General features: G+C 38.0%; 1 protein-coding gene across 1 annotated transcript; it reads right to left on the minus strand.

The window, feature by feature from the left end:
* Positions 1 to 13,496: 13,496 nt before the first annotated feature.
* Positions 13,497 to 14,465, minus strand: LOC140514077 (olfactory receptor 11H6-like). The gene has a single exon (XM_072624062.1). It carries the CDS (start codon positions 14,463 to 14,465, stop codon positions 13,497 to 13,499), a length of 969 nt encoding a protein of 322 aa, XP_072480163.1.
* Between the last annotated feature and the right edge of the window lie 1,001 nt (positions 14,466 to 15,466).

Genomic DNA, 15,466 nt, shown 5'->3' on the forward strand with positions numbered 1-15,466 from the left:
AGTAGAGTGGGCACTGTTCAAGGCTTCAGGGGTTTTTCCAACTCTTTTCAGAGATACATCTGGGGATATGTCAGTTTTCAATTCTTTCAAGGTGGTATGATCTAAGGAGAGGTGTGTTTGCTTCTCTCTTGGCCTATAATGTGATCTGTGAGTGACCAGAAGTACTTCTTTTCTGCCCTGGAACTGTGACAAGGGTCCCTGATCCACTGTGGCAACAAACTCTGGTGTGTTAGTGCTCCTCATCACCCTGGGACTGCCACCCAGGACAGTGGCCCTGATCAAAGTATGGGCAAAGGAACAGAGTTCTCCTTTTGTGCCAGCAAAGAAACCCCAGTAATCTCTTTCTGACCAGTTGTTTGATCCACTTACCATCTGTGGGCTTAGAGTGACAGAAGTAATTGCTACCATTGTTCATTCAGTTGCTCCCAAGGCTTGGTCCTGGTTTGCTGGGTCTGGGTCTGTGTTGGAAAGGCCTGGGTTGCACTCTGCTTCACTCTCACCAAGCTGCGGTGAGATGACCTTCTAATTTGTCTTTGGTTGGAAAATTATTTCACTCTGTCCTTCTGTGGGTACACAGGGATTGTATTATGGCATTGTTTTGTTAATGAATGTTATTTTATTTTCCCCTAAATTTATTAATTTGTTTTCAACAATCACTTCCATGAGTTCCAAATTTTCTTCCCCTTCCTCCCCTTTCTCTCTCCAAGGTGATATGCAACCTTATATGGGTTCTACACATACATTCCTATTGAACACGTTTTCACATTAGTCATATTGCATAGAAGAATTAAGACAAATGGGAGAAACCATGAGAAAAACAAAACAAAATATAACAAAGGAGAAAATAGTTGCTTCATTCTGCATTCTGACTTCATAGTTCTTTCTCTGGATGTGGATGGCATTTTGCATCATGAGTTTTTGGAAATGTGTTAGGTCCTTGCATTACTGTGAAGGGCTAAGTCTATCAAAAAACATTCCTTACACACTGTGGTTATTACTGTGTACAAGCTTCTCCTGGCTATGCTCACTTCACTTAGCATCAGTTCATATAAATCATTTCAAGTTTTCTGAAGTCTGCCTGTTTGTCATTTCTTATACTACAATAGTATTCTATTACATTCATATATCACAACTTGTTTAGCCATTCATTAATGTGCATCCCATTGATTTCCAGTTCTTGACCACCACAAAAAGGGCTGCTAAAAATATTTTTGTCCATGTGGGACCTTTTCCTAATTTTTTTTATTATGGCATTATATAAAGGTATTTGGAGGGGTTTGGAAGAACTCAGTAGAGTCACTTTCCTTTTCTCTGCCATCTTGACTGTGCCCCCTCAAAAACATTTTTTTCTCATGTAAAAAGACAACACAGTATCCTGAGAGAGGGAAAACTAAACATTTCATATGCATTTTTCATAGTGTTTTGGAATTCCAAATGCTGGCACTGCCACTTCCAATTTAATAGCTTTTCAGAAGGTACTTTAAGTGTCCGTCCTAACTGATCTTTATCTTTCTGATTCTTCTAAGTATAATCACAGTCTCCTAATGTCATAGTACCTCACATTTATATATCACTTTAAGGCTTGTCAAAATATTACATACATCATATTCTTTGATCCTCAAGATAACTGTGACACTTCAGGATGTAGAAGAATCACAGCATTCATAGGAAAGAACTACTGGATTTGTTTTATTTTAGCTCTACCCTGCTTCCTTTTTTTAATCTCCCGTTTATCTTCTAGTCAGTACTCTGAAGAATCCCCCTCTTGAATTTTCCCTGAATATTCTAGATTGTATTAGCTGTTTCCCCTCTACTTTTCATCACAGTTTCATTGCCATTTTTCTGATTCTTTTAGAGCAATTTAATTTGAATCTTATGGAATAAAAATAATTAGCTGCAGACTTACAAAAGTTCACTCTCTCTTCATAGTTGACTGCTTGTCATATAGATTTCACAGATGACCAACATCTCATCATTTCTCTAGAAGATAAGAAAACAACCAAACAAAAACAAAGAAATAATTTTGCCCGAATTTTGTGTCTTTAAGTATACAATTCTCTCCAGGATACCCTACAGAGAAGAATGGTGTAGAGAAAATAGTAAACTCATTTATAGTAGTCTTACTAATAATGGCTATAGGAATCTACGGAATCTGAAATACTGGAATAATGGAAATAAGGAAATAAACGGGGACACTTGCACTATTCCATCATAACAAAACAGATGTTAAGATAACAGTAGAAAGATGATTTGTCTACACATACATACTTACAGCCCTTGAAATAGAATTTACTGTTTGGCTCCTTGGTGAAATGCTAATATTTGACCCTTAATACAAGGAATGATTCTTTTTACTCAAGAAGAAGAAGGGTATCTATCTGGCTAATGATATATCTCCTCCATTTTTTATCCACTTTCTAGTCATAGCTGGCTGTCTCCAGAGGCTTTCTATGCGAAGCAAAGGAAAAATCCTTGTTTGTCATGCAATGCCTGAAGGGAATTTGATTTTTTGTGACAATCATTTATTCTTTCAATAAAATTTATTGTATCTAACATATAAGATGATAAAATACTTAAGTTCTTTTTCTTACCTCTACTTACCAATCATTTATTTAGCACTTACCTTAGACATAACCCTATGGTAGATGATGGTCATATAAAGGCAAAAAAAAACCAAATTATTTAAAACAAAACAAGTATTTCCTGTAATGAAAGAACTTACATTTAACTTATTACCATAGTAATCACCAGCCTCTTTATTTCATGACTTTCTGACACACATGGGTTGTCTCTGAAAGTAAAGATGTGATTTCCACATGGTACAGTAACAGTGTCTTAAAAAGTTATAATGGTTTCAAATCTTGGAAACTTTCACATCATTTTGTGCTGTCAAATGCAGTTGTTATCTTGAATTCAGAGTTTCTGATCTCCTTACTAGCAAGGTTACCCCAACACTGCATTATAAAAATAGAGTAGAATAGATAACTGCTTTATATCATGCTGCAGTATTAGTACCCTTTTCTTCCCAACTCTCCTTGACCCTTTTAACTCCAACTTTGAGAAAAGTAATTGAATTAATACCACCATTTGTGGAAATGTTGTCCAGGTCAGAACAATTGCTATCACTATCTTTGTAATTTCCGTATTCAAAAACTTCCCTTTAGCTGTTGCTTCTCTATATGTACTGTTTTCTATTAAATGCAAGCTTCCTGAGGTCAGGGATCATCTTATGTGCCTGTCCTTGTATCCCCACTGCTTATCACAATTACTGGAATTTAGTAAGTGCTTAATAAAAACATTCATTCATTCATTCATTCATTCATTCATTCATTCATTCATTTATTCATTCATAGCTTTTGAATTTTGCCACAGGCTAATCAGCAAGAGACATACCATTCATCTTAACTTTAAGGAATTGATTAGATATAGCTGGGTTTCTTAACTATTCTATTTTTGGCATGGATCCCTTTGCTTGTCTGGTGAAACGATTTTATTTTGAAAAGCATTATTCTGACAAATTTGCAATAGAAGGAAATGCTAAATTTACATTGGTGGCTAATGAAGTTACAATTTTTTCCCACTAAAATTCAGAAACCCCTTGAAAACTGTTCTTAAACCCTTTGTAGAGGGTGCATGGACCTGATCTAAGAATCTCTGGTCCAAAGAAAGACTAAGCTGACTGAATGGACTAAACAAACTTATATGAGGATAAACTCTGGAAGATGCCGTTATATACCTCTTTAAAAGCTTCTATTTTTCGTAAATATGGTTTAAAATATATGCACAGAAGGAAAACTATTGATAAATAAATCTATCTGAAGTCCAATTCTATAACAAAAGAACTCTATTGAAATTATAAAAAAAACTACGAAAGAGAAGGATTTTAGTGTTACATTAAAATTTTATGCCATAAAATGTTCATTAAGATTAGTGAAATTCTATCATGGGGTTAAACACAAAACTGGGAAAGGCATGCAAAAATATTTCTTACATGTGATTTCATTTTTCAGTCTTCATCAAGTCAACAAAAAACATTGCTATGTGTTAAGTGTTGGAGTTACATAGAAAGACCAGAAGGGTCATGCTTTCAAAGAACTCATAGTCTAATGATGGATACATCATACAAATGATGATGTACAAAGAAGTTATATACAAGAAAAATTGGAAATGATTGAAGAAGGAAGGCACTATCATTGTGGAAAAGTATAACTCCAAGGTTAAGACTCTTTCTACTGCACAAGATGCCACAGTCAAAATGTGCTATGGGCTTCTCCAGCTCTATGATGTTTTTTTTCCCCGAAGAATATGGCTGTGAAGAAACAAGTGATCAGGAGAGAAAGGAGGAGAATTTTGGGGAGTCTATCCTAGAATATGCATAAAGCAAGGTAGAATCTTGTTTCTCATTCTTATGTTTTTTTTTCTTTTCTTTGAGGGAGAGTTATTGCGTTTGTCTTTCGTTCTTGAAGAGGACCATGACATCAAGATGACATGACTTGCTATTGACCTGTTTTTGAGTGAGGTAGGGCTGTGCAAGGTCATCAACCTCACTTTCTTCTCCTGAGTCATCTAGATCCAGTGGTCTGATATTCATCAAGATAGCTGAAGATGGCCCAGGATGTAATGTGATACCCTTTCAAGCTTAGGTCTCATAGCATTCTTCCTTTGAGTGAGATATACCCATTCAATGAATAGACTTCTTTAAGTAGTTGCTCAAGGGATGGCCGCTTTATTAAAAAATATCAGACTGGGAGAAAATCCTCAGGGTTCCCGGGTAAAGGAGAAACAATTACTATTTATTGTTTAAATCCACTTTGTAGGTGGGTGGGGACTTGTTGTCCAGTCTACGAGCTCCAGAGTGAATTGGGTTTGAGGTTTGATCTTGGAGCAAGAAATGTAACCAGTAAATCCAGAGGAAAAAGGCAGCTTTGGGGAGTGGAACACAGAGAAGGAGGAGGAGGGGGAGGAATTGGAGGAGAGAGGGGAGAGCTGCTACTCACTCCTCTTGAAGAAAGGACAAACACGACCTGAGAAACAATAGTAATTGTTTCTCTTTTACCCAGGAACCCTAAGGGTCTTTTCCTCCAAGTTTGATTTTTTTTTTTGGGGGGGGGGGATTAAAAGGGCCATCCCTTGAGCAACTACTTAAATATGTCTTAAGGTTCTTTTAGGGAGCAGCTAGGTGGTGCTGTGGATAGAATACCAGTGTAAGAATCAGAAGGACCTGAGTTCAAATCTCACCTCAGACACTTGACACTCACTAGCTGTCTGACCTTGGGCAAGTCACTTAAACCCAATTGCGTCATCTGGGTCATCTCCAGTCATACTAATGAATATCTGGTCACTGGATTCAGATGGCTCTGGAGGAGAAGTGAGGACCTGCACAGCCCTCCCTCCCTCAAAACAAAGTCAACAGCAAATCATGTCATTATTTCTCTGATGGCATCGTCCTTTTTGAGAGTGAAGGTCAAATACAATGAGGGAGAATGAGAAAAAGAACCTTTTTAGATGGACATCAAGAAGGGAAATGTGACTTTTCCCTGGATAGGTTCTTTATGCCAGTTTTGTAATTCAAAAGTAAGCAGTAATAGTAAACCTCACAAATAATGAGAATATCACTGCAAGGGGCAATGAGCATTAAAGGAACTCCCTAGGAATGCAATGGTCTGATTTAAAACCCGTTAGGAGTTACAAAAAGTGAATCTCAAAGGAGTTGCTCCTTCCAGGCTTAGACCTCATATTTGCACATCAGCAGTGAAACCTCAGAAGCAGGCATGGGTGTGTGCTTATTTCCTCATAGTAATTTGAAGTTTGAGTCTTTCCCCCTTGAGTTCTGAAGTTTGTGTTTAGTCAATTCACAAGAGTATCTTTGAGTTTTATTGATTCTCAATGAAATCCTAAGTCTTGTTACTCCCTAAAGCATAGCTCATTTGCAGAGATGATTTCTCATCTATTATGCTACTTCCTCAGTCTTGAGGGAAATAATTAAAAATAACAAAAGAAATGGTTGCAATCATTATAATAATAAGAAACCATGGCTTCCAAGGAAGAGCTCATTTTTGAGGCACCTAAGTGATGGACTCAAATGAGTTTATAGAACAAGGAGAATCTGATTCATGGAGAAGGCAAGTAAAAAATGTTGTAATCTTATGCAGAAATAATACCATACACAAAATATGAAATTTAATTAAAAATTAAAAAGAATTTTTCAGTATTGAATTGAGAAGTAGTAAAATGGAAACATGCAAACAGAATCTTTTTTTCCTCAGGTACAAATCAGATGCTAATTTCTCCATGAAGTTTTCCCTCAGCTTAACACTTTCTTACTCTACCTCCTTCAATTACCTTGTATTTCACTTATATGTATATTTTATATCTCCCCTCCCCCCACCCATTTAATGTAAGTACCCAGAGGGCAGGGGCCATTTAAAATTTTTCTCCTTGTAGCTATGGCAGCTTGCATATTATTTTATATAGAATTGTCCAAAAGTCTTAGTGCAGTTTTAAGATAATGCTAAATGTTTATTAAACTATTAAGGCTTAAACTTGCGGTAAAATTTTTGAGACACCCTGCATATAGTAAGTACTTGATTATTACTTGCTGAATTGAATTTTTATCAAATTTGTATTATGTAATATGTCCATATACATATATGTACATGTATAAGTATATGTGTGTGAGTGTATGTATATATGTGTGTGTGCATATATATATATATATATACATATAATATAGAGGTCAGAGAATATGTACAAAAATTCACAAAGGAAGAGCTGTAAACTATTAATAGCTACATTGAATATTGCTCAGTATAGATCACTAACACTGAAAAAATTCAAACTAAAATGACTCTGTCTTTTTACCTCACACCTAGAAAATTGGCAAAGATGAAAAAAAGATGGAAACAATCAATGGTGTTAGGTTCATGGAAAGATAAGCACACATATACACTAATTTTGGATCTATGAATTAATCAATTTGGAATTATGTCTAAAAAATTGACTAAATTTTTCATGCCCTTTGACTCAATGGTATCACTCTAAATATATATTATACAAAGAACAACAAGAGGAAAAATAGACTTCATTTACAAAAGCATTTACAGCAGCATTTTTATGGTAGCAAAGAACTGGAAACAAAGTAGATGTCCATTAATTCAAGAATGGTCACTACAGAGATATAAAAGAATATTACTGGGGGGAGCAGCCAAGATGGTGGAGTAGAAAGACACACATATGCTAGTTCCGAACCCACAGCCTATAAAATGCCTGTGAAGAACTCCCAACAAATTCTGGAGCAGCAGAAGCTACAGAGCAACAGAGTGGGGGAGATTTCTGTTCCAGAGAGACCTGAAAAACTGACCCAAAAGGTCCGTTGCACACTGGATCTGGAGCAGAGCACAGCCCAGCCTTGGCCACGTGGCAGATCTGAGCAGGCTTCAGGGACGGGATCTCCAGCAGCCGCTCGAGTCCCTCCACCCACAGGTGCCAAAGGTCAGTAAGAGGGTCTTTTCAGCACGCAGAGAGGGGAGTGGGGTGTCCCCATAACTCAGGGCCCCTCAGAGGCAGCAGCAGAGGCAGCAGTGGACAGGGGCTCCCAAAGCAGGCAGGAGCTCAGATCCATTGTTGCAGGTCTCCACATAAACCCCCTGAGGGAACTGAACCCCGTGTGGCAGGCCTGCCCCACCTGAGCACCTGAACTTAATCTCACACTGAATAGCAGCCCCGCCTCCGCCAAAAGCCCTGAGGCTGGGAAGCAGCATTTGAATTTCAGACCCCAAGCACTGGCTGGGCAGATCTGGAGGGGAGGTGGGTGTGGAGAGGACACTCAGAAGTCAAGTAACTGGCTGAGAAAATGCCCAGAAAAGGGTGAAAAAAATAAGACCATAGAAGGTTACTTTCTTGGTGAACAGATATCTCCTCCTTTCCTTTTGGATGGGGAAGAACAATGCTTACCATCAGGGAAAGACATAAAGGTCAAGGCTTCTGTATCCCAAACATCCAAAATAAATATTCAATGAGCTTAGGCCATGGAAGAGCTCAAAAAGTATTTTGAAAATCAAGGAAGAGAGGTGGAAGAAAACTGGGAAGAGAAATGAGAGAGATGCAAGAAAAGCATGAAAAGCAGGTCAACACCTTGCTAAAGGAGACCCAAAAAAATGCTGAAGAAAATAACACCTTGAAAAATAGGCCAACTCAATTGACAAAAGAGGTTCAAAAAGCCAATGAGGAGAAGAATTCTTTCAAAAGCAGAATTAGCCAAATGAAAAAGGAGGTTCAAAAGCTCACTGAAGAAAATAGTTCTTTCAAAATTAGAATGGAACAGATGGAGGCTAATGACTTTGTGAGAAACCAAGAAATCACAAAACAAAACCAAAAGAATGAAAAAATGGAACATAATGTGACATATCTCATTGGAAAAACAACTGACTTGGAAAACAGATCCAGGAGAGACAATTTAAAAATTATGGGACTACCTGAAAGCCATGATCAAAAAAAGAGCCTAGATATCATCTTTCATGAATTTATCAAGGAAAACTGCCCTGAGATTCTAGAACCAGAGGGCAAAATAAATATTCAAGGAATCCACTGATCACCACCTGAAAGAGGTCCAAAAAGAGAAACTCCTAGGAACATTGTGGCCAAATTCCAGAGTTCCCTGGTCAAGGAGAAAATATTGCAAGCAGCTAGAAAGAAACAATTCAAGTATTGTGGAAGTACAATCAGGATAACACAGATCTAGCAGCTTCTACAGTAAGGGATCAAAGGGCATGGAATATGATATTCCAGAAGTCAAAGAACTAGGACTAAAACCAAGAATCACCTACCCAGCAAAACTGAACATAATACTTCAGGGGAAAAAATGGTCTTTCAATGAAATCGAGGACTTTCAAGCATTCTTGATGAAAAGACCAGAGCTGAAAAGAAAATTTGACTTTCAAACACAAGAATGAAGAGAAGCATGAAAAGGTAAACAGCAAAGAGAATTCATGAGGGACTTACTAAAGTTGAACTGTTTACATTCCTACATGGAAAGACAATATTTGTAACTCTTGAAACTTTTCAGTATCTGGGTAGTGGGTGGGATTACACACACACACACACACACACACATGCACACACACATAGAGACAGAGTGCACAGAGTGAATTGAATAGGATGGGATCATATCTTAAAAAAATGAAATTCAGTGGTGAGAGAGAAATACATTGGGAGGAGAAAGGGAGAAATGGAATGGGGCAAATTATCTCTCATAAAAGAGGCAAGCAAAAGACTTTTTAGTGGAGGGAAAAAGAGGGGAGGTGAGAGAAAAACATGAAGTTTACTCTCATCACATTCCACTAAAGGAAGGAATAAAATGCACACTCATTTTGGTATAAAAACCTATCTTACAATACAGGAAAGTGGGGGAGAAGGGGATAAGCAGGGTGGGGGAGAGGATGGAAGGGAGGGCAATGGGAGGAGGGAGCAATCTGAAGTCAACATTCTTGGGGAGGGACAGGATCAAAAGAGAGAATAGAAGCAATGGGGGGCAGGACAGGACGGAGGGAAATATAGTTAGTCTTACACAACACGACTATTATGGAAGTCATTTGCAAAACTACACAGATATGGCCTATATTGAATTGCTTGCCTTCCAAAGGGAATGAGTGGGGAGGGAGGGATGAAGAGAAGTTGGAACTCAAAGTTTTAGGAACAACTGTCGAGTTCTGTTCTTGCTACTAGGAAATAAGAAATACAGGCAATGGGGTATAGAAATTTATCTGGCCCTAAAGGACAAAAAAGAAGATGGGGCCAAGGGAAGGAAGGGATGATAGAAGAGAGGGCAGATTGGTGATAGGGGCAATTAGAATGCTCAGTGTTTTGGGGTGGGGGGAGGGGACAAATGGGGAGAAAATCTGGAGCTCAAAATTTTGTGAAAATGCATGTTAAAGTTAAACAAATTTAAAAAAAGAATATTACTGTGATATGAGAAATGACACAGAAAACTTCGACCTTCTTGGGCTTCATGTATGACTTACGTGAACCAATGTAGAGTCCTTTTCAACAGCAGGACTGCTTAGATTCAACTCTACCATCTCTTTTTCCTCCCTACTTTCCCTCTTTCTCCTTTTTGAGTGTTGTATTCTCCCATTATATGGTAAGCTTCTTTTTTTGGGCTTTAAATAGTATTTTATTTTTCCCACAATTACATATCAAGAACATTTTTAGCATTAATTTTTACCAGATTTTGAGTTCCAAATCTTTATCCTTCTATCCCTCCTTCTTTTCCCCTCTTCCTAAAATAGTAGTCAGTTTGGTATAGTTTATCACTTTAAAACTTATTTCCCACATTCATCACAGTTGTGGAAGAAGAAGCAATTCAAAAGAAAAAAACCAAGAAGTAATAAAGTGAAAAAAACGTGCTTTGATTTGCATTCAGAATCCACCAGTTCTTGATCTGGATATATATAGTATTTTCCTTCTTGAGACTTTTGGATCATTGTGTTGCTTAGATGATCATCACATGATGTTGCTGATACTGTGCACAGTGTTTTCCTGGTTCTGCTCATTTTGCTTTGCATCAGTTTGTACAAGTCCTTCCAGGTTTTTCTCAGATGTGCCTGTTCATCATTTCTTATTGCACAATAGTATTTCATTATATTCATCTACTACACCTTGTTCAGTCATTCCCCAATTGATAGGCATCCTCTTAGTTTCTAATATTTTGCCCCCATGGATAGGGCTGCTATAAATATTTTGACACATGCAAGTCTTTTCCCTTTTTTATGATCTCATTGAAATTCAGACCTAAGGTATTATTTAATCAAAGTGGATGCACAGTTTAATTGCCCGTTGGGAGTAGTTCTAAATTACTCTCCAGAATGATTGGCTCAGTTCTCAACTCCATCAACAATGCATTAGTGTTCCAGTTTTCCCATATCTTTCCAACATTTATCACTTTTCTTGTTTTGTTATACTAGCCAACCTGAGGTGGTATTTCAGAGTTGTTTTAATTTGCATTTCTGTAATCAAAAGTAATTTAGAGCACTTCTTCATATGCCTATAGATAGCTTTGATTTCTTCATCTGAAAACTGCCTGTTCATATCCTTTGATCATTTATCAGTTGGAGAATGGCTTATATTCTTACAATTTTCACTCAGTTCTCTATACATTTAAAAAAAGAGGCCTTTATCAGAGACACATGCTGTAAAGATTGTTTCCCAGCTTTTTTCTTTCCTTCTAATGTTAGTTGCATTGGTTTTGTTGGTACAAAAGCTTTTCTATTTAATATGTTCAAAGCTATCTGTTCTAGAGTGTGTAATGCTCCTTTTTTCTTATTTGGTCATGAATTCTTCCCCTTCCCATCGCTCTGACAGGTAGACTATTTCTTTCTCTTCTAATTTGACAGCTTCATTGTCTATGGTACCCGGAGGATGTCTCTTTGCCCTGGGCTGTGCTGAAGCGAGGCTATCCATTTGAGGATGCTTACTCATCCAGGGCTGTGCCAAAGCATGTGGTAATTCTCAGAGCTAGAGTCTGCCGGTTCCCCTGACTATTCTATGTGGGATGTCCTGGTGTTCGTGTTGGTGTTTGTCTTCTCCACCACACTGGGACCCAGGATCTCCCTCTGGTTTGCTGAGGTAGGCTTGCTGCAGGCTTACTGGGACCCTTCCTGTCCTGAATTGTGCTCTCTTTTTACCTGAGTGAGATGGACCTTTCTTGCTGAAGCTCCAAGTTTCTTCGCCTAAGAGACCTCTTCATCCAATCTTTCCACTGGTTTTACTATTCCAAGATCTAGTCTGGGGCTACTATATTTTGGTTGTTCAGAGGTGAATATGGGAGAGCTACAGTGATTTATTGCTTGCTCTGCCATCTTGGCTCTTGGAGGTCCATGTGATATGCTCCCTGAGGGCAGAACCCGTATTTTTTTCTTACATGCATTCCGAGTGTTTATCATAATATTACATTATAAAATAAGTAGAAATAAGAAAACAAAAGACAGACCACCGAAATTTAAATGGAAAGAATAATAACATGACATCAAATACTGGATAGTTTAATGACCAAGGTTGGTTCCAGAAAAGATTTGCAAAAAGCTGCCTTCTAGGAAAATTCTGGGAAGATAACAGAGTAGGTCAAAAAACTATCGACTCTCCAAATTTCCTCCACAAAAAAAAAAAGACAGAGTGTCACTTGAAGACAACTTGAGAAGACCCCAGGTAAGACCTGACCTTCAGAGGTTTCAGTCTGAGTGAAGTTTGAAACCCTCTGGGCTGACTCCACAGACTCAACTGACAATAAACTCTGGCCACAACTGGGTTGAGAGGCAGCCTCAGCCTTAGAAACTTTCATCTCATGGACTGTGTGTGTGTGTGGGGGGTGGGGGCGGGGGGGAGGTTCTGATGTCTGAGAAGAAGATTGAAGGACTTTCCACTGACAAAGGACATGAAGTACAGATTTGCTGCCCAATTGCATCCCAGACTGTGATTCAGGGGTAGAAAGAGTTAGCACACACCCAGTGAGTGCAGTAATGAGTGAAGACCATGTTGGGTATGGGCACTAACTGATGAGCAGAGTCATTCATTTTAGTTCCAGGGCAGAGAGAATGGTGGTAATTCACAGCTACTGGAGCGACCACAAGGAGCAAGATGATTTGTGGGACAGTATGGTGGATAGCTTGGAAAATAATGTATAGTATTTATTATATAGATTTTCTTGAGATGGAAAGTTATTGTTTTATACTGGATTCTCTCATGGTCTTCTGTGTAGATGGCAATTTTTTTCTTCTTTTGTATTCAAGTTTAAAATAAACTTTAAAAATTACCAATAAAAAGGAGAAAACCCATTTCCCTCCTTTTATGAAGATTTGGGGGAGTATAGGTGTGAAATATTGCATATAGTGTCTGATTTGGTCTATGTGTTAATTCTTTTTGCTGAAGTTTTTTCTTCACTTTTAAAATATTTGTTGCAATTGAAGCCTTTCTGGGAAGAGAAAGGAGGAAGAAAATATTTGGAAATGAATATTATATAAAAGCAAAAGTAAAGATATAAACTTCAAAACAAGAAAAGATATATGAGTGTACTATCACAAGTGGTTGGGAGGACCTTCTGTAGTTACAGTCAGGTTCTTGTGGTTCCTGGTTCATTTGTTTACCTTCCCACTCTTAAACCCATGTTCTAATCATAAATTGGACTTTGTCTTTTTACTCATTTCCTGAGCCTTAATTGCTTCATAAGTGGGACAACCGTTACAGATTTACTTATACACAGATTTATTTATTCATATTTTCATTTGATATTCAAGATGACTCCTATCTCCATGGTAAAAGGGGGAAACACCATACATATATAATTGTGTAAAAGGACTATTCATCTCAAACCTTAACTTCACTTCTAAGAAAGTCTTGTTGCTATTTCACAGGGACTGACTAATCTATTTCCTTAGTTCATAATGGTCACATAATTCTCTTCAGATAATGTCCATTATGCTAAGAACATGTGGAATAAATCATTCTTATTCCTTGTATCCTTTAGGGAATCTCTGGGACAACCTACCCAATAGTTTCTTTAGAGCTTTCTTCATATCTTTGTTCCGAAGGCTGTAGATCAGGGGGTTGAAGAAAGGAGTTGCCATGGAGTAGAACAAAGTTACAAATTTCTGAATTCCAGACTGGTTCCCAGATCCTGGGTTCACATACATCACCATGACTGAGCCATAGAATAGAGATACCACAGTAAAATGGGAGGCACATGTTGAGAAAGCCTTATTTCTTCCAGAGCGTGATGGCACATGCAATACAGCTCTCAGGACATAGGAATAGGAGCCTAGTATGTACAGGAAAGTGACAAAGATGGTGAGAGAGCTGATGGTACCACAGACCAAAGTGGTCCTAGGAACTGGGGCACAGGATAGGGCCAACAATGGCCCCAGGTCACAAAGAAAATGATCAATGATATTTGGGCCACAGAATGGTACTTGTGAGATTAAGATCACAGGGATCAGTAAACATAAGAAGCCGCCCACCCAGCAGAAGAATGCTAAATTAGCACAGAGGCTGTGGGTCATGATGGTGGAGTAATGTAAAGGCTGGCAGATGGCAAGGTAGCGATCGAATGCCATCACAGATAAAAACAAACCTTCAGAAGTACACATTGAGAAAAAGAAATAGAACTGAAGCAAGCAGCCAGTAAAAGACATGGTTTTGGTTTCAGAGAGTATGTTGGCCAACATTTTGGGAACATCAGAGTTAACATAGCAGATTTCTAAGAAGGAGAAATTGGCCAAGAGAGTATACATGGGAGTGTAGAGCTGCTGGCTTGACCACACAGCATAAATGATCGATGTATTCCCTATCATGGTGAGGATGTAAATGAGAGAGAACAACATAAAGAGGATGATTTGAGTCTCTTTTTGGCAAGTGAAACCCAAGAGGATAAATTCACTTACAGTTCCAGAGATATTTGTGATGCTTGAGATCCTCATTTGTCTCTTATCTGTGAAAGTAAAAGAAACACTAAACATCTGAAGACTGGTTTGGCCTTTCACCCTCTCTCCCTTTCCTCCCTTTTTCCACCTCTACCCAAATATTGGCTTTCTCCCTCTGTCCCTGGTCGATTATTCATGATACTGAAGTTTTGCTATTTGACAAAAATAACCAGCAGAAACTGTATAATTCAATGTAGCTTCCATATTTTTATGACCTCCTCTAGGGAGCAGCTTGGGCTCTGAGAAAAAAACTAGTTGGACAAATTGCATAGTAGAAATCCCATAGTCTACTAGTCTATATGTCCATTTTCAGAGCAAAACCATCACCACAACAGATGTGTAACTACCTTCTGAAATACAGATCAGAACCATTCTCCATTTTCTTTGGTCCTTCTCAGGGTACCATTTTATTCCATCCAGAGATATACATATAATGGTTCCCTTTACTTTCCAATTCAGTGTCCCCTTTCCATGAAATCCAAGATTTTAAATGATGAATTCTGAAGTGAGTTGTTATTGTATCATTGCCATATCTAAATTGTTACATCATTAAATCATTGGTACTATTTAAATCTTCTGACTTAAGTATGTTGGGGAGATGTCAGCGACTGAAATTCTACTTTTAAACAGCATAATTGGTTTCATTGAAAGAAATAAAAGAAATAACCCCAAGTTATACCTCCAACTCTTATCAGTTATCTCTCAACTCCACTCATTTTGTGTTTTTATAATGGAGACCAGAAAAAAGTGTCTATGGAGGGCTAGAAACAGAATTTAGTGCTGCTGTACTTCTAATGGCAGGTGCCTCAACAGCATTTTTCCTTATATAAAACAACACAGTGTCCTAAGAGAGGAAAACCAAATATTTTGTATCCATTTCTGGCAGCGTTCTGGAATTACTAATGTGACACTGCCGCTATCAAGATTCAGATATTTAAAGGTAAGTGGAGTATTTCCCATTCAGGGGGTTTTGAGAAGATACTTTAAGTACCCATCCA

The sequence above is a fragment of the Notamacropus eugenii genome, chromosome 7 (genome assembly GCF_028372415.1).
Source record: "Notamacropus eugenii isolate mMacEug1 chromosome 7, mMacEug1.pri_v2, whole genome shotgun sequence".
Classification (NCBI taxonomy): domain Eukaryota; kingdom Metazoa; phylum Chordata; class Mammalia; order Diprotodontia; family Macropodidae; genus Notamacropus; species Notamacropus eugenii.